This window comes from Perna viridis, chromosome 3, assembly GCF_037379345.1.
Source record: "Perna viridis isolate PV_CMFRI_1.1 ecotype Kerala chromosome 3, ASM3737934v1, whole genome shotgun sequence".
In the NCBI taxonomy this organism is placed as follows: domain Eukaryota; kingdom Metazoa; phylum Mollusca; class Bivalvia; order Mytilida; family Mytilidae; genus Perna; species Perna viridis.
In genome coordinates this window covers 21750714-21775589 of record NC_142447.1, presented here as the reverse complement: position 1 = coordinate 21775589, position 24876 = coordinate 21750714, and the positions used below count along the sequence as shown (strand labels likewise).

General features: G+C 32.1%; 1 protein-coding gene across 5 annotated transcripts in view; it reads right to left on the bottom strand.

Annotated features, from left to right (window-relative positions):
• The window catches only part of LOC148621433 (ras-specific guanine nucleotide-releasing factor 2-like), a 139298-nt gene extending 121424 nt beyond the window's left edge, over nucleotides 1-17874 (bottom strand). For 3 of the 5 annotated variants that reach the window (XM_088575812.1, XM_088575816.1, XM_088575817.1), the window contains exons 1-2: nucleotides 17706-17874; nucleotides 16134-17104 (exon numbers count right to left, since the gene is read on the bottom strand). In XM_088575812.1, coding sequence (XP_088431938.1) covers nucleotides 16134-16406 — 273 coding nt within the window. In that variant the 5' untranslated portion in view covers nucleotides 16407-17104; nucleotides 17706-17874. Of the gene's footprint in view, nucleotides 1-16133; nucleotides 17467-17700 lie in introns of those variants that run through there. The other 2 variants (XM_088575813.1, XM_088575814.1) reach the window with 2 other exon arrangements.
• Nucleotides 17875-24876: the final 7002 nt, after the last annotated feature.

Sequence of the window (24876 nt, the reverse complement as noted above, 5' to 3'; positions counted from 1 at the left end):
AGAAAATATTGTGAGAAAGAATGCTCGAACTGTATTGCTTAATTAGGGTTGCTATTTCCAGTCAACCAGAGCAAGTGAAATTTTAGTCTAAGAATGTAAGTTACTTAGTTACACATTTCATAGGCAAATGGAAAGTCTAAATTTGCAGTCTTTACAACTAACTTTCCAGTTGACAGGCCCAAAATACGTTTTTTAGAAATGTTTATATAATGACTGTTGGCCTGTAGTAGTTAATTTTACAGACCCATCTCTATTTTGACAAGCCTTGGGCCTTGGACTACTGCTTAAATGTGGACTGAATTAGTTCATTCAGATAGCTAGTAAAATAATCATTGACTGTGGGAAAGTGGATTTTATTTCCTCCTAAAACTTCATTTTTTTTAAATCCAAGATGACTGAACTTTTCTATTCTACAAGTACATCTACTACAACCTGCAAAAAGTCAACACCCTATTTCAAAAACCAGCTACATACATGTAGTATGTAATGCATTTCAAGTACTCCTTGTCATGCTTGAATTTTAAAACAGCTGAGAATGATTCACATACATGTTTTTTTTTGTTGTAGTTTAAGTGTCTTTGTTTCCTGTTTGTAACAGCTGTCATAAAAAAAGTTAAACAATGAAATATATGACCCATACCGTGTAATATTACTAATCTTTTACAATGAAAGATGTGGATGTACAATTCATTTAACATATTATTTTTTCTACAAGCTGTTACAAGACTATTCTATTGTCTTAATTCATATCAATATCTACATTTAATACAAAGATTTATAAAATGAATAAAAAACTTTCTGCATGCTATAAACAATCTTGTTTAAAACAGAATAGATATAGGGACATTTATTGGCCACGTACAATGAGCCAATATATTAAAATCAAGACAGGAGCTCTATTTTAATTTTAAGAGCATGAAGTATCAAATAAAAGAGTTAAAGGTCAAGGACACAGGTATATGAATTTCAACACTCCTACTATGTAGATCACAGAATGAGTGTTCCACACCTCCAACCGGTAAAACTGCTAATGTGAATCCCTGCAAGACTTACTGTGAATCCCTGTAGACTTAATGTGAATCCCTGCAAGACTTAATATGAATCCATGTTGACTTAATGTGAATCCCTGCAAGACTAAAAAAGAATCCTGGTAGACTTCATGTGAATCCCTGCAAGACTTAACATGAATCCCTGTAAACTTAATGTGAATCCCTGTAAACTTAATGTGAATCCCGGTAGACTTACTGTGAATCCCTTCAAGACTCAATGTGAATCCTTATAGACATAATGTGAATCCCAGTAGACTTAATGTGAATCCTGGTAGACTTAATGTGAATCCTGGTAGACTTAATGTGAATCCCTTCATGACTCAATGTGAATCCTTATAGATTTAATGTGAACCCCTGTAGACTAACACAGCTTTATACAATTTTCATGTGAAAATGTCAGTTGAAATTTTAATTGCTCAATTACAATAAAATCCATGTGAAAGCATTTTGTTTGAATACAGCAGATAAAGTTTCTGAATGACAAAAGATGTATACCAAACAATTTTAAATTACTGAGAATACGTTCACGAAGAGGATATCCCAACACCACTTGAACTCTGAATATACAAGAAAATTAAATTTTAAAAAAATTATTTTAATTCATTAAAAAATTAAAATTTATCATTCCTTTAGCTTGGCCAGTTATTATCTTCTTGTATCTTGCTTAAACATATGCACCAGATATCTTAATCAAAAGTCTAAAGAGGGGTCCAAAATTGTTGAGGCAGAAAAAAATTCACAAGGAATGGTATAGGTATTTCAATTTTAATTTAACTCATATTCAAAGATTTATGTCTACCAAATGGATATTTCTCTACAAATGTGGATATCAAGTGTGGTGTAGTTTCATTAAATTTAACTGAACTGGTATTGATGTTTTACAGCTACAGATATAAAATTGTATGTCCTGACTTGTTAAGGAATTTTGTATATATTGATATATGATGATGTTCAGGCATTACAGTTGTTGGTCCTAATGGTGTTAGTGATGTGAGATATTCTCCATTGCAATTGGTTATGTGATTGTGTATCATTTTCTGTAAGACCTGATTGGTCACAAGCAAATTTGTGACGTTTCTAACATTGTTCTCCTGTTGACATTGGTGACAACACTGCTACACAGGCAAAATTATTTCATATGATTTTCACACAAATTTTACTTGATTTTCACCTGAACTGAGCAAATAAATTTTGTGTCAGAGTTCATGTGAAATTCAGGTGAATCGAGCCTTCATGTGAAATTCACATGAATTTTTCACATGCAATTTATGTTAAGTGAATGAATTTCACGTGAAAATCATGAAAAATATCTGCCTGTGTAGAATTTCAGCCATGACAGATGTTGTACATAAAACAGCCAAAATATCCAAACGAACCATAGAGATAAAGGTTTAATATCTCATGAAAGTTGAATATTGCAAAATATCAACTGGCTTGATTTTATTTCAACATTATAACCCTCTTGCCAAGGCTCGTTTGTTATGATGTTGAATTTAAATAACTTAAGTTGATTGATTGATAGATTGATTATTAAGGTTTAACGCCCAAGCAGCCATATTTCAGCTATATCCAGGCGATGAACATGAAATGGATGATAAAATGAACATGAAATGATGATGAAATGCTGCTGTGGGCCTGCACAGGACACTTAAGTTAATATTTTGCAATATTCAACTTTAACTCATTATAAAATCTGTAATTATCAATTGTTTAGTTCACTACCAAAGGCAGTTTATTTCATACAGGAAAAATCACAAAAAATGGTCCTAGCAAATTCATTGAAAACAATGAATGTTGTTTATGAGTTTAAAAAGAACTAGAAGTAGTGTGATTGTAAGATAAATATTGACAACAAATTAATTGATGTACAAAGCACAGTAAACATGAAGTTGTACATGTTGATGAGCTAAGTATACCCCCTGTACAGAAAGTTGAAACCAGGCAGCACCCAAAACTGCTTACAACAATGCTCTATCTATATAAAGCCACTAACCAAATTTTATATCAATCTATCTATTGGGAGCCGAGATAATTATGATCAATTTGGACAGACGGACAAGGTCATTCCAATACACCACCCACTTGTTGAGTGGGGTAATAAATATTGTAGAAATTACTTTCATCTATGTTGGAGAGGGGAGTAGCTGATTGAAGAAGACTAACAAACTGAATGAATTCCAGACAAGTGCAATTAATATGAAGACTACCAAATAATCATTTAGACCTTCCCTTCTAATGTCCAAAGTGCTTAGAGGTGAGAAAAAAGCAATGGAACAATACTCATATTCGTTTAGGATTCCAGGAAAGAATATACCATGTTGATCTATTTGATAAAAAGACCATCCTAAAATATAAGCTCTTAGAAAAGACTTTCTTTAGTCAATGAAAGTTTTGGATGCATATGGACATAAATGAAGTCAATGCCTTAACCCTATCCTTTATCCTACGATTAAAATCTATTTCCATACAAAACCATACCCTTAGCCATGCATGCCTGTCACATATTGATGTCCTTTAGCTCGACATAAAAATACTATCTTTTAGCTTGAAAGTTGCAGTATAAAAAAGGTTCTAAAATGATGAAAATAAATAGGTTCGCCAAACACAGCATGATAAGATAACAGTGGTCAAACCCTGAATAGTTGAGGCAAGTGTGGACATAATATTAGTCTTTGACACACTTAAGCATAAGCACTTACAATCAATTATGGACACATCAAATGGTTGGGAAACTATTTTGCACAAAATTTTAAATTAAATTAAAAAAAATTTCAAAATCAGACAATAGTTTTTTTCAAGTGAAGCTCTTTACCTTTGACCCCCTATAACAAGAAAGCTGTAAGAGATATCTGATTAAAAAATGCAACGCATGAATTTTTATATAGAATCCAATAAAAAAAAATTGAAATCAGACAAACAATTAAAAAGTTGAATTTTTGGGATGTGGCCCCTTTGACCCCTTATAATTCAAAACAATAAAATATCTGAAATCTGATTGAAAAAAGCAGGCAGGGATTTTTATGAGAAATCCAATAAAAAAAAATGTTTTTCGAAATCGGATCAAAAATAAAAAAGTCTATTTTTTTAAGTGTGACTTCAATGACCCCTTACAATTCAAAAACCGTAAAAGATATCTGAAATCTGATTACAAAATGCAGGCTGTAACTTTTATGAGAAATCCTATAAAAAAAAGAATTTTCGAAATGGGACAAAAAATAAAAAATTGAATTTTTTGGATGTTTCCCAAATTTTAACCCCTTAACTTAAAAACAGTCTAAAACACATAAATCTGCTGATACATCTGTTTACCAGAATTAAATACGGAACACATTAAACAAGGAAAACTTAAAATCGGAATAAAACAACATTATACATATACATGGTTTTAATAAAACACTGATTTTTACCCTTTTTGGCCCCTTTTTCTAAAACAGTAGGGGCTATAAAGTCCAAATTAAATAGGAACCTTTCTTTAGTGTTAAGAAAAATCATACACAAATTTCTGAGTAAGTTATCACACGGAAATGAAATGTCCCCAGACGATGACACCGACAATGACAACGACAACAGTGATGATGACAGTGCCATAACTTTATATGAACACAAATTTTTTGTGGTCATATAAAAATCATTGTTGCTCATTCTATAAAAGAAACGCCATAATTAATCATACTACAGTGAAAATGAAGTAATAGTGTAGCACTTCACCTTAAAGTGCAATGTGATACAGCAAAAAGGAAAATTTCAAGGACGCCATAAATCATATTTTTTTCAGACTCTACTGAAATATTCACAACTTAGGGAGAAACCCAAATATTTACTGAATACTTAGATACATTTCAATGGTAAACAATTGATAATATTAAAGCTAACTTAGAATAAAAGGCTCTGACGGAAATCTGAATTTTCTTTGATGTTCAATAACACGAAAAAATCAATAGATTATATTGTATATCGTAAGCTACCAGGCGACAGTCCCAGAACACAATCACTGAATATCATTTTAAAATTACGAAAATATAATACACTGGTAAAAGTGGTGAAAAGTGTGTAACCGTTGACAACAACTAATTAATATGCAATTTAAACATGCAAACGATGATAAAAAAACACAATTTTATGGTCATTGATAAAGAGACTTCCATTAAATGTTTACAAAGAATCGAAATTTTGCAGTAACACGACCCAGAACTAACATTACAAGTCAGGTAATATGACAATTTAATTAAAATACCACAATTCATATTCCTAGCTTTAACAGTAATAACTGCCATCAACTCAAGGACATTGCTGAAATCCTAAACTTTTTGAATGCAAACATATAGTGGTCTAAACGGAACCACTAAAGGACTGAAGAATTCATTCGGTAAAGACAAGTGTGTAGTTAGTTCAGGTTAAAAAATATATTCAAACATGTATAGAGGAGCTTGGTTAGACAGGGTTCATTTTTATGGCTTGGTTTAGACATGTTTCAAGTTTGTCCTTTAAAGCAAATTAAACAAGAAGGGAAGCAACAAAAATACCTTATTTTCAGTTTGAAAATTACAGAAGAATAACTAATATAATAAGAAAAATCATTTAACAATCACTGCTGCTCAATTAATTTAAAGAAACCCCATAATTTTTCATATCTTTTTGGAAATGAAGTAACAGTAAAGCTATTTTGCACTTTGCCTTACAGTGCAATGTGATACAGCAAAAAATAAATTTTCAAGGATGCTGTATAACATATCTTTTTGCCAATTTTTTTTTTTCATATTCTTCGTTGTGTATGCCTGTCTAGTCTTTATCCTTGGTTTGTATTCTTTTGATTCACTCTAATCTTGGTTCCCTTGATTACTGTTCTGATTACAGCATTTAGAAATTGTAAACTGGAAATTTGTGTGGCTCATTGAGCATTTCAAACCATTTGACAAACATTTGTGAATTGAAAGCTTCCAAAACATACTGATTGACCTGGGAAAAATAGGGTGAATATTTTCCAATTCAGAGTTTATTTATATGACTATATATTAATTAAGAGTCAAAGACAGGACTTCCAACAAATAGATCTATTTATAATGATTTATATAGAGATAGTGTCAAAATGAATCTCAAAGACCTAGAACATTAAGTTTTAATATCAGACCCATGGGATAAGGTAACTGAACATCAATATCAACCTAGATAACTTGGAGACCCAGGAATTCAACTTTAAAAACTGTCCTGAATTTAAACTCAGAATAGGTGAACCAATGACACGTACAACTATATTCAATAGAAAATAATATATGTAGTGAAGTGGCTCAAATTAAACATAAATTAGTGAACAACAGCCATGTTTAAAAGATAAAAAGGAACTAAATACAAATAAGATATGAATAAAAGGTAAAAATATTTTATTTTATGTTCCATTTCCCTCTTGACCTACATGTATTAAATAAGAAGAAAAACTTGAATTTCCAAAAGGATTTATTAATTTGGGATTAAGCTGGCACTGATAATTGGAAAGATTAATTTTCATTTAGAGCTTTCCCATGGAAACATCAAATTTTCAAAAATCCTATTTTCACTGTTTTGAAAAAATGGTTAGTGTTATATAACGACATTAATCAGTGCTGTGTGTATTATTTCTATGCTTCACTTTCCACTGCGAAAATAGCCATAATTTATAAGTACACAGCAAAAATAAGTGTTTTCCAGTATAAGATAGTGACTTGGGTAACCAACACATCAATGAATAACTTCAAAATAAGTCCTATAGGTAACCATCCTATTGCTATAACAAGAATTCAATTCATGAAATATATGTCCAGCTAAGCAATTGCCTCAAATGTATTATTCCAACTGTTTCCCATTTATTTACAAGCTGCTTATGGCAGATTTGATGAGAAATCAATATAAATAAATGATAATCTAGACCATCTTCAATATTGTCAACAGATCTTATGATTGCCCTGTAATGCAGAAATCATCAAAATGTGATCAACTAAATAAATAAGCTAATGTTGGATGGGAACAGTTTTATCAACACCGAGACAAGCTAAGTGATTTGCCAATCATACCAGTTTCAGAATCTGTGAAATGAATCAATGTATAGTGTTTAAGGAAGAGACACTTCATAATTTTTTAATTAAATCAAAGAATCTTGTCACAAGAGAATGTTCATTAATAAGATACCAATAAGTGATTACTAAAAAAGAAGCCATTCTAGTAATTTAAAGCTTGTGTAGTATTTCCAGTTTACCAGCACTGAAGTTTTCCTCATTATAACAATGAATTGGTCTCTGAACTAAGGGCTAAAGCAAATATTTTGTGGAGATGATAAAGATCCTTTGCTAAATACTTTCATAAGAAAATATGATATTTTCACAGGTTATCATAAAGACCGACAGAAAATAGAATATCTGCATGCAGATACCTTAGTTTTTTTTAAAGTAAAAAAGTGGCATAACTCCTGTTACAGTATAATTCTTTAATGAGTTCTTTGGTCAGGTATTCCAAAAGCTTGGCTCAGCTACTAACAACTGTTGGTTTAACTAACAAAGATACTAATAGAATCACCCTAAGGGATGGTCATACGAGATATGCATGCTAGTCATGACCCAAAAAGAAATCAAATCATTATTGCAGACTTCACACTCTACTCGGCAACCATATACATTACATTTAAAGCTGTCTAATTCAAAAATTATTGTATTGAATTTACTATTTTGATTCAAAACACCATTTCAATTTTTGCAATATAAACTGCTTTATTTTTGCTTAAGACTTGATAATGCAATTTTTAAATTATTGTAATTGCAACCTTATCATATTTTTGCAATAATAAAATCCTAACAATAATTCATCAATATCAATGCCAATAGGCCATGATAAAAAAAATTCTGATCACTGCCCCGTTTTGAAAAATTATGGGAAAACCGAAATGCAGTACCGCCCAATATAGCAGAAAAGAACAGAAAAGAAATAATCCCAAATTTACATGTATATCTAAAATGATGACAATTTAGTTCTGAATTTAACCACCTGGGATAACACACCAAATACTGTTATATTTGCACAGCATGTCATGGTTGAAAATCTGGGACTCATCTTTATGACCTAAGTGAGTCTAAGGTCTGTAACCCTTGATAGATCAACAGTAATTGAGGTAAACTTTTGACTCATGAAACAATTAAGCATCTATTGGTATATTCATAAATAGTATTGATGTTGACTGACTAGTTTTTACTGTTTCTATGCATCCTAATGAGAAATTCTCTAGTGTTGGAGAGTCTCATACATCTGAATTATAAACATTTGAAAAGCGTATGTTCATTTAGATCCCAGGGGGAAAAATTGATCAACTTTCTTTGCACTAAAAATCAAATAACTGCAGAACATAATCAGATTTCTACATGAACAGCCGCAGTCGTGACTATGTGTCGAAATCCATCAGTACAAGGATGTGCAACAATTTCTAAATATAGGTTGTTGGTCTTAGTGAAATTATAGCTTAAAGGAAAACAAAACTATATTTTAGACATACAACCAAAATTTTCAAAGTGAATATATGTTGTATGGTTTTATCTAAGCCTTCCCATGAGTAATAGATCTATCTGTACTCAAATTGTAACTTTTTTAATGATACATGGACCATTTATTATGGGTGATATCTTAACCAATGGGAATATGTGAGGCATAATAAGTTGTTCATTTTAAGCCTGTCTTAAAAGTTCTTACAATTACTTCAAAATACATACATCTCTGACACAATGATTTTGAGCCATTTGTAACAGTTGCTTTGTACTTAAATATAACAATTTTTTTCAAAAATCTTAAGGTGGTAGACCTAGGGTAAGGGACATAACTCTTAAAATCAGTGAAATGTTTGTATCATATTCAAGTTCACCAAACCTTATCCAGCTTCCATTTGAAACAGAATGAAATCAGTCCAAGCCACTTTGATGCTTGCATTAGACTGATGTAAAATTTTGGATACAAACATTACAATGATTTGTAAGAATTGTGTCCCTTAGCCTAGGTCTACCTCCTTAAAAAAAGAGAAATGCTGCAAGACTACACACCATCACTTTACATCCTGGAAGACATACTTAACTTGAAGAAAAAAAATCCTAACATAAAATGTTAAAAGCCTTGGGCTTATGACTAGCATACCAGACAAAGATATATTTTCAAAGAGAAAAGTTTATGAAGAATGCTAAAGAACTAAATTGTGGTGGATCCAATCTGTCTAAAGTCTGGGGATACATATAAAAAAATAAATTTGTAAATAAATAAAATACATGTAAAAAATCAATATATAATTCTGGAGAAAGAAGGACCACAAAATTAAGCTTCTGAAAAATTACAGTTACACTGTCAAACTCCAGGATTTGATTGGTTTAGACAGAATAGCAGTTTATTTGGTTTAAACAAGATGGCAGTTAGCATGGATTAGACAAGATAAAAGTAAGTGTTTTTTAAACAAGGTGGAAGTTTGTTTGGTTTCATCATTTTCAACTAAATCTATGACCTCATCAAGGATATAACGGGATGATGTATTTATTACTGAAAGTCACCATAACCATTTCTTTCTATTAATATCCAAGTCTGTCAGGTTTCCATTTAGATGTTGCTACATAACCTGACTAATTGAAAAGTATCATGATATACCAAGAAGCATATATATTGTACAACTACATCAAACTTCTTTTCTTTCAAAAGATCAGATCGACCTTCCATATTGCTTAATACCACAAAATATAAGTATTACATGAAAATCTGACTAAACCAAGCCCTGAATAAACCAAAAATCTGTCTAAACCAAATCCTGAATAACATAAAACTGTCAACACCAAACCCTGAATAAACCAAAAACCTGTCTACACCAAACCCTAAATAACCAAAAACCCGTCTACACTAAACCCTGAATAACCAAAAACCTGTCTAAACCAAGCCCTGAATAAATCAAAAACCTGTCTAAACCAAATCCTGAATAACATAAAACCTGTCTACATCAAACCCTGAATAACCAAAAATCTGTCGAAACCAAACCCTGAATAAACCAAAAACCTGTCTACACCAAATCCTGAATAACCAAAAAGTTGTTTAAACCAAACCCTGAATAAACCAAAAACCTGTCTACACCAAACCCCGAATAAACCAAAAACCTGTCTAAACCAAACCCTGAATAAACCAAGAACCTGTCTGAATCAAACCTGGAATACACTGAAAACCTGTCTACACCCAACCCTGAAAAAGTGAAAACCTGTCTCAACCAAACCCTGAATAAACCAAAAACCTGTTTAAACCAAATCATGAATAAACCAAAAACCTGCCTACACCAGGCATTTTTAGTCCTTTTATGTTGATTTAAATGTATTTTGAACCTGGGTAAACCAAATACCTGTACTGCCTATACTGAACAAATTATACAGTCCAAAATAGATTCAGTTCAAACAGATTTAATTGTACCTCGGGAATATAATTCTTAAGATGTGGCTTCAGCTGAATTTAAATTTATGCTAAAAGGATGGAACAGAATACATGTAGCTAGAAAATGCTTAAATTTTATTACAAAATTCATCCTTGTGAATTTTTGTGTATTTAGTTTTTGCATTGCAGTGTAATGATTAAGATCAGTGTTCTTCTATCATTGATGCACATAACTGCTGGTTTTAATGACCGCCAGTAATTATCATTTTCCCAAACACAAAAACTTCTTCATTTAAAAATAAGGGTAGGGAATAACATTTCCGAGGAATTCTACCATGCCTGAAGTGTTCTCTTCTCTTGAGATCCTCGTCATTACAGATTCTTCTGATTTAGCAGGTCACACTACACATGCAGATCAAGAAATTTGGGGGGTCAAAAAAAATGGAAATCCAGGCTTGAAATTCACAAATTTTACAACGAAAGGGGAATCCATCATTTTATTCCCCAACAAACCATCCCCTTCCAATTCACTACTGGATCTTTCTTGAGAAAGGAAAATGACATGCAGTTTCATTAACTGATCAATGTGTTTGTAAGTATTAAATTTCATAATTCACGTTTCAATTTGTTTTCCAATGACCTCCATACACTTATTCCAAAAATTATCTTGTACAGCTGTAGGACTTAACAGATATCTATGAAACAACACAATTTAAACTCCTCACTAGATCAAAATGAGGGAGGGGGTATTGCACCCCCCCCCCCCTCACAAAGACCAATGCCCTTTGCTTCTTCTGAGTGTCGATGTGGCCCTCTTCATAATTTCAAAGCACCCTTAAGAAATTTCGATAAACAGTGTCAATGAAGCCATCTCTTCATGACATGACAATTTAACCAAATTGAGGGTCTACAGTACATCAAAAACATTAGACTCTGTAGTTATGACATGAAAATTTAACCAAACTAAGGGTCTACAGTACATCTAAAACATTACACTCTGAAGTACATTCCTTCCTTGCCCCTGTATTTTCAGATTCTATCTATAATATTGCAATGTCTCCAAAAGCATAGGCATAGCACCTAAATCTTGTTTGGTACGGCAGGAAATAGGCCAAATGCAAAGAGAGTTTAGGGACATATAGTAAAATACAGTAAAACCTGTCTAAACCAAACCCTGTGTAAAACTGTCACATTTTTAAATCCCTTTATTTCAATTCAAATGTATTTTCAACCTTGACAACAGATCCCTTGTCTAAACAGAACCAACTGTCAAGTCCAAAAGGGGGTTCAGTTTAGACAGATTTCACTGTACTTAGTTTTTTTAGCATACCATACCAACAGAAATTATTGGTATTGCAGTGACTGAATCTAAGGGGAAATACTTGCTAAATGCAAGTTGAAATTCAATTTTGCTAGTAGCAATTACTTCCACTTGCTAAAATTTGCTAGTGGAATTCTTTATGTCAAATAGGTAAATTCCAGAAATAACCCAAAAAACTTAAATTTAGCAAGTGTAAATTTTCAGTACTTGCTAAATTTAGCTAGTAAAAAAAATCTGAAATTCAGTCCCTGGTATTGTGACAACCATATCTGCCCAACCTGCTGCTATGTCCCTGAAAACCATATATACCGTAACAAATAAAATCTCAATTACATAACCAATACATCTTGATAAAGAAATTATAGTAATAGCAACCCTTGTATGGTGCCATCATTCACCAAGCATAAAAGACCGACAGTTATGATCACATACCATCATTTTTGTCAGAAACCAAGTGTATTCATATTATCATTAACATTCATTTCAAGTGTAAAATAAAAGCTAATACAATTGACAGAGAATGACTTTATAATAGTGTTGACATCCATTTGCTAACATAAATCTAAATTGCAATTCATTTCACACTTTTAGTCATAACTACCATATTGAAAAGAATTAAATCATCTTGGCTCCTTGACAAAAGCAATTTAAACAAATGAACTTAGGTTATTTCTGTTATGAAGGAATGATGTTACAACACTTGTGCATATTATAAATAGATTGAAGTTTGTCTGTACATTCATGACTAGAAAAAAATGGATTTACTTTGACCAGTACTGTAGACAGAAAAAAAAACAAAGAGTCTGAACTCTGAATTATTGTCAAATATTTGATCAAATTAGTGCACAAATATTTCTTTTTAATAAAATAAAAATTCTATTATATGCATGCATGTCCAAAATCTAAGAACAGTTTTCTGAAGATAAATATCTTGATACTAGCAAGATGTCTGAGCTATGTTTTATCAAAATAATTTAATTTTGTTTAAAGTGAATCAGTCTTTCTAATACATTCAATGTAATATTGAATATCATTGGAAAACTAAGTTAAGTTCTTAGTTATCAATTCCAGAATTGACGTTTTCAAAATCTTTAATGTAAGCACAAAGAAAAGTTTTAGGAGTTTTTGATTGAAATTATCAGATACATTTGAAGTTGTAAGATACCTGTATTGTGTTTGAAGATTTTTCATCATCAATCTGTATTTGATGGTGGCAAATACTCATAGTACATGTAGTAAAAGCATTTTGCCACTGTCAAGTCCACAAATCAAAAAATACAGTACAGTTATCTCCTGAATACATTTATGATAAGCTGCTTTGTAAATTAGTGCTGGATCCAGGATTTTTTGTGGGTTGGTTCCTCCTTTCTTAGAAATTTTTTTTAAAAATTTGACAAAAAAGAGCAAATAAAAGCCTGGAACACTCTTTTCAAACTCTGTGGATTTGCCCCTGCAAATACAGTATCAGCTTTATAAAATTCTCAAAACAAGGCAACACAATGATATTCATGTACTAAGTCTTATGCAAACATCTCTTTTATTCTGATTAATTGAAATGTGCTTTGATAATTTTCTGTTGAATGGCAATTCTCCAGCTCTAATTATAGTGTCAACATTTGACCTTTCATCAGCTAAATTACCTTGAATTAACCTTTAATCATCTGCTGACTTTCAAATGCAAAGGAAATTAAACACAATAAAAGTTTAATTAAATGCAAAGAACTAAAGCATGGAGTATACAAAGACACCAAAGAAGAACCTAGGGTTAAGGAAAAGATAGCAGCAATATGTAAAGCAAAAAAAGAACTCCAAATTCACATGTAAACAAAACAGTAGAATGATTAACTGATGGGCAGACAGTCAGGAGCCTTCTGTGAAAGAAATGTGAATTAATGGTTGGAGGAAACCAACATTAAAAGATGTGACTAATGCTTTATTGTCAGATAGAAAGGAAAACATGTTTGTGATATAACAAGACATCTTTGGTGAAAATTTAGGTTTACCAGCTACATGTACATGTATAGGTAGAATAATTTGCATCTCCAAAGGACTTACATTGAAGTAGATTTCATGGCCAGCATCAATTTTAGGTAGGAAATTATCACTGAATAAGATAGTTTACATTAACTTGCCTTGGTGGCATATCACCAGAACCACCATCCACTAGCCCATGTCACCATCCCCTTTTGGGGAGAAATTTTGAATTTCATTCATTTCTTGTAAACTTTCGGTTTAAATTAACAAAATATAGCATGTTACCCCATTTCTTTTTTTTTCAAAATTTATGGATCCGCCCCTGTGCATAACATAGGCTAAGTATCTCAATTGGTTCAGTGGAAAAAAAGGAAGTTTTTAATTGTGCGTTTTGGGTTCCCGTACCTAAATGGTGTTTTAAGTTTCTCTCTTTATCCAAATAAACATATATGTGTTATAAAATTTACATTCACTCAGTTATTACCGTTAAGCCTCGGTTCAAACTTCAATTCTCCGACAGACTCCAGCTCTTTCTCAAGTGTTGCTTGTTCCGGGAGAAATAGACAAGGGAGTAAAACCGATAATTATTTGTTAAGGAGTAATAAAGGGAACCAAGATTCTAACGGAAATCAAAAGAATGTAATCCAGGGACGAAGACCAAGCATGGAAAATGGACAAACACGACAAAGAACATAAAGTAACTAAAATAATACATACAAAGTAACAAAAGTAAATGAATAACTCGGACTACACTAAAAACTGAGAGCAAGGACTAGGTGCACCGGTAGTGTAAGCGTCCTCTGCTTTTCTAGAAACACCCACCGAGTTCCTTGTAAAAAGTCAAGTCCGGGGTAGACGAAAGTGGAAAGGAAAACTATGACACGTTGAACAAATCAGTTTTCATGGTGCAGATGGATACACATAACGATCTACGAGTTTATGATGACGACCATAAAACTTCTGTAGTGATGACTTCAATCTTATAGCAATATAACCCTAATACTTCATTCATTAATATCGAAATAAATTTCGACGGTGAAAGACTAACAAATACCAAGGATTTTATATCAGTCATAATAATAATAATATATAAGGTCTTAATAACTCTCAATAGCGCTTGTGAAATACATGTATCAACCAGTATGAGTATGAATGTAATATAAAGACTCCTAGTTTATTAGAAATTGCTAAAAGTTTTGAACTTTTCCTGTATTTTATCGTTTTTATCTTCAATATCTGCTTGTATAACGCTTTAGTCTCGACCCTAGTGCCTTCTTCTGTACACGGAGGCTCCCTGTTACGAGTAGGCACTTTGAACAGTCAATCCATCCACAAGTTAAACCTTTGTATTTTCCTTGTTTATCTCTTTTAAGGTCCTTACTGCGACCCTGTGTCCTAAGGTAAAGGCACTGATAGGTACCTTTAATTTGCAGGCAATGAAGCCAGTGGACTGGTTTTGACAGTAGAGTTTTATGCTCAACTGTCTGATATGCAAATACTATCAGTAGTTGAAGTTTCAGGAAATAGAGCAAATATTACAATAGATATTAATTACATACTTCCCTATATTCGTCAGCAGTTGGGATCCTGAAGGGTTGCAGGGGGTTGAAACCCCCCTTTTTATTAGAAAATATTCATAGGTGAAATTGACAAAAAAAATAGCAAATAATGTCGTAACACCCCCTTCCCCCTTTTTCTGAGAGAGTTCGGCTGACAACCCTCCTTTCAAAGTGTCTGAATCTGGCCCTGCTCAGTACTGTACGAAAAGTTACAAAAGCAATCAGATTTCGAACCTTCAGTTTACTAAGGCACATGCACCTACAATCAATTCCTCTATGATTGTGACCCGCAGTATAACTTTCTATAGCCTTTATATGTGAAAGTGTTATATTAATAAGTTATGTGGGTTTTAATTGGTCGGACTAGATATTAAACCAGGTTGATCCTCCGAGGGACCTCAAAGTTTATAATTATATACATACGACCTCGTTTTGTGTTTTTTTTTTTTTTTTGTTTTGTTTTTTTTGGGGGGGGGGGTTGTTTCGTTTTTGTTTTGGTTTGTTTTGTTTTGGTTTTTTTTTTTTTTTTGGTGCAACGAGCTCGATACGTACATTCGGTTAGTTTGAAGAAGGTAATGATGCTACAAACATAAAAGTACATTTTTTCTCATAATAAAGAACTTCTACATATCAAAATTGAAATGCCAATATTGTGAAAAATTAAAACCTCTTTGAAATCAATAAAATGTATCGAGTAATTGATCACCTGAAAAAAAAATAACGTCGAAGTAGTTTTAATTGCTTGTAAAATTAATAAGTAAAAACTCAATACTCGTCTAAAATATTTAAAATGAAAACTAAATGGTCTAGATGACATTTAAAAATTCTTACCTGTTTTTCAGTGTCCTTGCCCTTCACCGCAGCAGGTGTAAGTACCCGGTCACAGTAACTTCCCTCTAAAAGAGCCACACCGGATGGTCGCGCAGCCTGTTCATTCTCGAAGTACAGTAAAAGGTTTTGGTACAAAATAAAGTATCTTAGTTGCCATTTTCCAGTGTCTGAACTTTTCTTGTATAGTAATCCTGCCATGGTATTTTCCTGTCGAGATTTGTTTGCCAAGTACAGCAGTTGATTTTCGTTGAATCTTATCGCTTTCTGCATCATGAGGTCGTTTTGTAACTATCACCATTCAAATAAAATTTCCTATTAACTTATACAAGGCAAAAATCCTATACTAGAAAATTACAAACAGATATTCTCTAACATTACAACGTGAAATAACATACGCTTATAATGTTGATCTACTACTTTTTATACTTAAAGCAATAAACATTCTTAAATGTTTACTAATATACCAGAAACAAACAAAATACTAAATAAATCTGTGAAGAGCGACTAATTTCCACATATTCAAACAATTACTTCCATCTACTAATTAACATATTTGCCTATACCGTATACAAAATAAATTTGTAATAAAATGTAGATTTTTGTATCGATTCACATTATCAAAGCTTCGTTTTTTTGTCGGAAAATAAACTCTGTATTTTTCCAAAAAGCCGCTTTCCACTTTAATCTCATCTCCAATGTTTATCATTTCTAAGACTTCCGCAATTTACGTAAAGATCGGTATTGCTGCTAGAAAATGTCTCCGCATAAGACGATAAAGCCATGCACATTATATACAGCGGAAAATTTGTGAGTCCTAATTATTCGAAATAATAATTAAGTCATTTGAATAATGTATTAAATTATTTTTAAATCCGTCATATTTAATTCCATTCGGATCTAGCAAAGTCCGACCATATTCCTGGGACCAGTGCGTCCTTTTTCCCGCTTTTTATGACTATCTTCTGGTAAATCTAAAAAGAAGATGGCACTCATTGTAATAGCTTTGACGTCGATGGAATGCAGAAGTTCACCTGTCTCCTGAAAGGATCGATTCCAGGAGATAATAGTACCAGAGTCATCCACATATAATTCTAATCACACAAAGGATAAAATAAATAAAATGTTTGGTGATAATGATCAAATTTGCACCTTTTACCAAATACAAAATTATTAGACAGTCTCTCAGTTTGCAAAACAGCTTTGCGTCTACGTGGGAATAATTTTTCGCTAATTCTACGCTGAATTTCCGATAGGGTAATTATTGCCTCAAAATTAACATAAAATACATGATTATATATGTCGCCGACTATGGAGACAATTTAACAAAACATGGTATTTCACATGTACAGACATGAAAATTATTACAAAATCATATTTATATAGAACTAAAAGAATTTTTTGCCTTTTCAAAAATCCATTTTGAGTTAAGTAAATTATCACATTATCCTTATTTCACAAATTCTGAAATTTTATGCAGCAGGCAATCTCGAGATTTCCGAAGAAAAATGTCACATGACAAGAAATTACATTAAAATTAACCGCGGGGACAAAAATATATAAACGTTACCTCACCGTTGGTAAAATCAATACATCCATCGTTGTTTCCACAGCCTTGTTGGTATGTCACAGCATCAGCTAAACAGATGTAGAACTTATACCGCGACAAGAGAACACGTTTATTTAAAACCCTTGTTCGTTATTATAGCAATTTGACTAATCCACAACCTAAATCAATAAATTGAAAAAAGAGAGAAATATGTAAGCTTCAATTTTTAATGAGACCCTCCAGGGGCGTATCATAGTTATTGTAGTATATGTCAGATAGACAATATTTTTAAGAGTCATTTTCTTACCATGCAACCTTAAAAGAAAACAAGTACTATCTTTAAAAATAAAGATAGCCGACGCAGTAAAATTTGTTTATTTTACTTATAATGCAAAAGAAAAAAAAAGATACGAAAACATTTGTTTAATTTTGACTTGATGCAATGTTGTTGTGATTTACACATGTTGAAAACAAATATCTTGGGGCCGGTTTCATAAAACATTTCAAATAGAGATTTTCTTCAAATTCTTCCTCAGCTCAATTTCGACCAATCAAATTGCTTGAAATTGCAGATTTGAGGAAAATCGCAAATTAAGTTGTTTTTTTTTTTTTTTTTTTGGCTTTTTTTTATGAAACTGGGCCCATTAACGATGCGTCAATTTTGTTTTTTTTTTATTTGTATATTTCTGCGGGGTTTGTAAACGCGAACGTCGTATCTACGCCAGAAGCGCTACAGAGGATAATCGTAAGCTGCACGATGCATATGATAATCAGATAATTTTCAATTGATTATTATAAGATTCTCATATGTAGACATTTGCACAATAAAATGTGATTTATCATATGTTAGGGGAAAAAAAATATATTAACTTGGCATGTGTTAATCATGGAACAATCATGTGCAAATTAAAACATGTTTAATCACAAATGTATATGATATTCATATGTCGAATTACATATTCTACATATGTTTCATATGTGTGACACTATAAAAAAGGGTCATTTGTTTTACATGTTGATTTAAAAAACAAACAAACACTATTATACAATTGTAATGTATATTAATACTTGTATAAAGGAACAGTTATGTCTTTCAGCAGCCTCTCATAAATCTTTTTAGATTGGTGCATGCGTTGCTAATGTTTTTTTTTGTTCTATGTAGATTTTAAATTTGTATGTTTGTATGTGGCGAGACAATAAATAATAAAATATTGAATCGCGGCACACGCAATGACAGGTTACAGCCTAAAGATTAATTATTGTCTTTAATGCCTTTTCTTTTCAATTATCCATTTCGCATTAATTCATATAATTTATATGCAGTTCGTATGTGTTTATTTTCCAGTGTGAATGAATGATATATGTGGAAAACATAATGATTACATAGAGTCGAATGTGCCTTACAAGTAAACGAATCAGGAGGTAGCATTCACTTTAATCCTAAGGACTTGGCTGGATTTACATGTACACATGTTCATATGATACATGACTTAAATGCGAAATTTTTACACAGCCAAAATTGCAATATCTGTAATCATTATACACACAATTTACGAGCACGATAGAGTATCGTACGAATAATGATGTGTAATTAAAATATATTTACACATCAGAATTATTTGATAATAGTTATGATTATCATAATTATGTATCATATGTAATTTTACATTTTTTTTAATGTTCAAGCTAGATTCATATGATGTCCATATGTTAATTTACAAATAATGCTTATATAATTAATATATGATTCTCATATGTAGATATTTGCCTCGGAAAAGGATTTTATTTATCGCATGTCTGTGAAAAAAAACAAAAAAAACCCCATCTTTTATAAAAATTTAATCGTGCAAAAATCCAGTAGAAACTGAAAGACATGACAATCATATCACATCTGATCAATACGGTTCTTCATAGTACTACAATACGTGACACTTTGTATGATAATCATATTTTGCTTACTTACAGATTATTATCATAATATGTTATCATATCAATATTTATATGTGAGAATCGTGTGATTTTCATATATATATATACATTCTCATATGATTATTATATAATTCTTATATATATATATATATATAGATATCATATTGATTAAACATTACATATGAGTATCATGTGCTGCACTTTTACTGTATTTATTGCTAAATCATTTAAAATTTCCCTTTTATTCAGATGAAGATCAAGCTGCTCATGATAGAGCACAATTCTATTATTTATATCTAAAGACGTTTGAGTTTACACCTATAGTTTGATGGTCACGCAAGAGAGTGTCGTGACTACCACTAAGTGTTGAAAGCGACTATAAAAGTAGAAGTGTAGGGGGGATCTAGACACTTTTAAAAGGAGGGGTGCCACCCGGGGTTCCTCAGAAAAACGGGGTGCTAGGACATTTTTGCCATTTTTGTCAATTTTACACATGATTTTAATTTTTTTCCATGAAAAAGGATTGGTGCTAACCCTCTGTACCCTCCCCTGGATCCGCCACTGAAGTGAAATAACAACGACCAGATTTCACAGAATCAACATTATGGACACGCATCAAATTGTTTACTCTTCCAGGGAACACATTTATTTTTTTTATTACTTTTATATATTCTTTCTTTCTTCCTTGAATAACACAACTGCAGGAGATGTTTTGGTTGGCAATGGTTTTAAAATTAAATTCACATCGTGTTTAGAAGTGTCCTGCCCTTGAAAGTGCATATATTTCTTTTCAAAGTATAAAACTATGATCTACTTAAATCGTACGGATGAATAAACAAATTACTAGTACACCAATTTATCAGCTGTAAACAAAATAAAGAAGGACAAATATCGATTGATGGTGCTCCAATTTTTGGATCTCCATAAAATATAAAAGGTGTGACAGATAAAACTCGTACACTATGGTCGTGCTTAGTAAATATCACTTACCCAATTAAACAATACTAAAACTATTGAAGAAATCAATCCTAGCATTAAGTATTTATGAATTTTGCTTATGACACGTATAATACTAATCGATCTTCTGTGCGATATATCAATAATTTCATATTTTCCTAATCGCTCATCACTTACTTTGTATAACTACTAGGTATAACAGATGTTATTTAAGTTGGTAATGTTTTCCTGTCCAAAATAATACTAAAAAAAAACAGTAGTATGTTTGTTTGTTTTTTGTTTTGTTTTGTTTTGTATTGTTTTGTTGTAAACTGTTGTTGTTTTTGTTTTTCTTATGTGTTGTACGATTTGTACATCTTAATATGTTTTCCATTTGGTGTTCCAGACGTTTTTAGTCTACCTTCTTTTCTTCTGTTTGGTGTTCCCGTCTGTTGTTTTGTCCATCTTGTATATTTTCGTTTGGGGTTCCCGGCGTTGTAATGCCCATCTTGTGTTCCCGGTGTTGTTTTTTCTGTCTTATGTTTTCTGTTTGGTAGACCAATGCGTTATTAATACAATAAATGCTTGTGTAGAAGGCATTATCATGATTAATTGACTGCTCAAAAGAATAGTGATATTTTCTGGAATATCGATAATGCATCGAGCCTCAGTCGAGGGTATTATCAAAGTTGAAAATAACATCACTCCCCACATGCAATCAATTTATCGACAATGTCCTTTACATATGCAACTACTAGAATTTATTTATTTTATTGAAGATTCTGAAGCTGACATGTCGTGTAATAATGCCCTATCGACATTTTACGCACATGAATAAAAATACACGCGATTCCATGTATAACTTATTCTTCTCTGGTCATGAAACAAACTCTTTTCTCTCTGTCCATAGGTTTGTCTTGAGGGTTATTACCGCTTATTATACTTCAGACAATCGCAGAAAGCAGTCAGTCGGGCATTCAACATTTCTAAAAAGAATATGCCAACATCTGATGTCAGCTAAAATGATTTTAATCATGGAAATAAAAGAGAGATTAAGGTTCATTCTATAAACTCTGATAAAACAGCGAATGTTTTATATGGAGACAACATTTCCCCAGCCTAATGAACAGCGCTATAAATGGACGACATTTCATCGGAAATACACCGGCTTAGCAAAGAACTGTAGACACGTGACATGTACATGACGCAGGGAGGCTTTAGAAAGTGACAGTAATTGACAATGTATGGGTTATACAACTGAATAGATGGAACTGACTTGCTCATCTTTCCGGATAGCGAAACATTGTTAAGAACGTTGTTATAAATTATAAAATTATACTACATTTTGATTCGTATGCACTGCCATGATTATAGATTGTGATACTTTCAAATTAAGTTACTATTTATTAATTCTCGCATTTTTAATGGTAAAATTTCATTCTCATTGAATTATTTCAATATTGGACTGAAAAAGGGTTTATACGCTACATGTACCAGTATTTTGTTTACATGGTTACAGTTTTTGTCTGTTAGCATTAACAGGAAATGAAAAAGGCTTCGACTCGCTACAGAAATTGTGTATCCTGCATCTTTTGGATAAAACTCACGATTCTAAGATTTTAATAAGTCGTCGGGGCTCATTCATTGTCGACAGTTTAAAATCTGAAACATTTACTGTGTAAAAGATGACAAAAACAATAATCACCACACAAAATACTTCTAAGCATATTCATAAGCACGAACCACGTTTAGCTTCCTCTGTTTCTATAGAAATACCCTTTGGGTTTCTTATGCCATGTTTTAACGTTGGTAACCATTTCCAAATTCTCGTAATGACCAGACTAGCAGTGATCAATTATTATACTTAGCATAAAGCTTTAGAAATACACCATTGGAATTAAGGATGGCTGGTGTCTCTAATCAGATTTATTTTTGTTGGCCTTCGACATTGTTTAATGTATACCCAACGCGCATGGCACCACACGAAGAGAGCCTGCCGTAATAACAAAATAAATAGATTCTTAAGATACAACTATAACATGCTTAAAGATTTTCCAATAATCTTCAACCTTTATCTTTGATAAAAAAAAATACACCCACTCTTATTCTAAATGTTGATTTACTTGTACGTGTAGCTGCTGGCATTTGATTTGGTCCAAGTTTACGTTTCTATCATGGTGGATCTGGTTCTAAGCATTGCAATTTTGTCGCAGACAAGATAATTAGCTGACCGCAGGGCTCTTTTTGCTTCATGTCGTATGCACTGCCATATGCACTGATTGCACCATTTTTTCTCGATTATCCTAACAACGACTAAAATAGCTGCTTTCTGTGAACTGCGTATAAATAAACATTTTAAAACTTTTACATATTAATGCACGTGCATCTCTGTACCTTTTGCAGAGGAACTCTGAAAATGAAGAGTCGCAGCCAATTTACCTTTTCAATGCTGGGTTGTGTTGTAAGCAGGGAAATATTGTGTTACTAGGCAACAATAATTGTCTGAATACAGCATGGAAGTTCAAAAAATGGCTTGAAGAGTTTCCTGTTGTTTTGAACTCATCAAACTTCCTTCTTCATTTATTCATATTTTCATCGTAAGAAGTCGACTTTATCCTGAAGGAAAATAAATCTCTGTGTGGTTATTCAGGCTTAAGGAATAAACAACCAGTGATTTCTATGGCCGGGTCAAAGATCTTTTTTAGAAAGAGGATAGCGGGACCAGAAATCACGACAAAAATCTGAAATAATAATCGTGGATATAAAACCTGGATTAACGACCAGATAAATTTTATAAAATAAAGACAAAGTTATTGAAGAATGAACAAACAGTGGTATGTTGGTCTTAATATCACGGCCTTCTCCAAAACAGGCAGTCAAATATAACCTGCTACCTTAAAACCAATTTAGACATTATTGTTCAGTGGATCAAGCTGATTATCGATCATTTACCGGTCAGATTTTAAGATAAATCAATTTAAATGATAGAGATTCATGAGAGATTGTTTTGACAGATATTTGATTTTTTTTTGGTTTTGTTTTAATGATTTGTTGTTTTCTTTTTTTCTTTCTTTTTTGTTTGTTTGTTTGTTTGTTTGTTTTGTTTTTGTTTTTGTTTTTGTTTTTGTTTTTGCCTCATTGTTGAATTAGGAACTAAATATCAAGCTTATCTAAGCTGAGAATCGTTCATTCCTACTATAACGATAATTAACAATTGGATATATATTTTTTTAAATCAACAATAAAGTTTGATCTGTGTAAATTCATTCAATCGAAATAAAATCGTTCGGAATGTGACCGACTGTTGCGATCGTTGACCAATTCGATCGATCAGAGAAATGATGATTTTGTTGGTTTTTTTTAACGACCTTAAATACCAAAGCAGGCCTCTCACAGTCGATGTTAGTGGTTAGTAAAACCAACTGGTGTTTGTAGCAGAGCCCGGCCTCCGGGATACCTGAGGAAATGCAGTCATATAAATTTGTAGGAAGTACAATCGTTTTTGTGACTACGATTTAACAGTCACTTTGAACAAAAAAAAAATATTAGCTGTATATAAATGCCAAAAGGGATTCTTCACAACATCAGAAAAAAATAATTGTTTTTTTTTCTCTTGAGTTATTCGAGTGCTAGCTTTTTAACTTTGCTTACTAGACAAAGAAGGAAATAATTATGTAATATTACAATAGATTCGAACTTTAACAACTACTCTTATAAAAATATACGCAAATTCTATATCAATCCGAGTGCTTTTGATGTGTTATTTGAATGCGTATAAAACACTGAACATTCTCTTTTCACTCTTATTCAGATGAACAAAAAGTTTTTAGACACAATTCATCCTAAGCAATGGGGAAAACATTCCAGCATTGTCATTGACTTCTTAAAATGTTGGGTTTTTTTTTTCACAGCTTTGATTGAATTTTAGAGAAAATGTAGCAATTTCCAAACATTTGAATACTTTACTTTCAACCACACTACCAACTAATGGCGTGGGAAACGAGAAAATAAATGAGGAAAGAATCAAATTTATACCTTCACTACATGTATTTCAATTAAAACACCTTAAAGGACTGCAAGTTTGGGACAAGGGTCGTAACAGTTTTGTATTAAGATCTCGCTATTAAGTCGTATGCGTAGCAAGGACTCTACTTGCAGTTCTTACGCGTTCACAGATCACATTTACGTTTAAATGTGAAAACAAAGGTAACTGGGTCCGGTAACCTGAGTCTGTGAGAAATTCAAAGCTTATAATCAAAGAGACAAACAATTACGGAGACAGCATACAAAACTGAACAAAAAACAAACAAACAAACAAACAAACAAAAAACA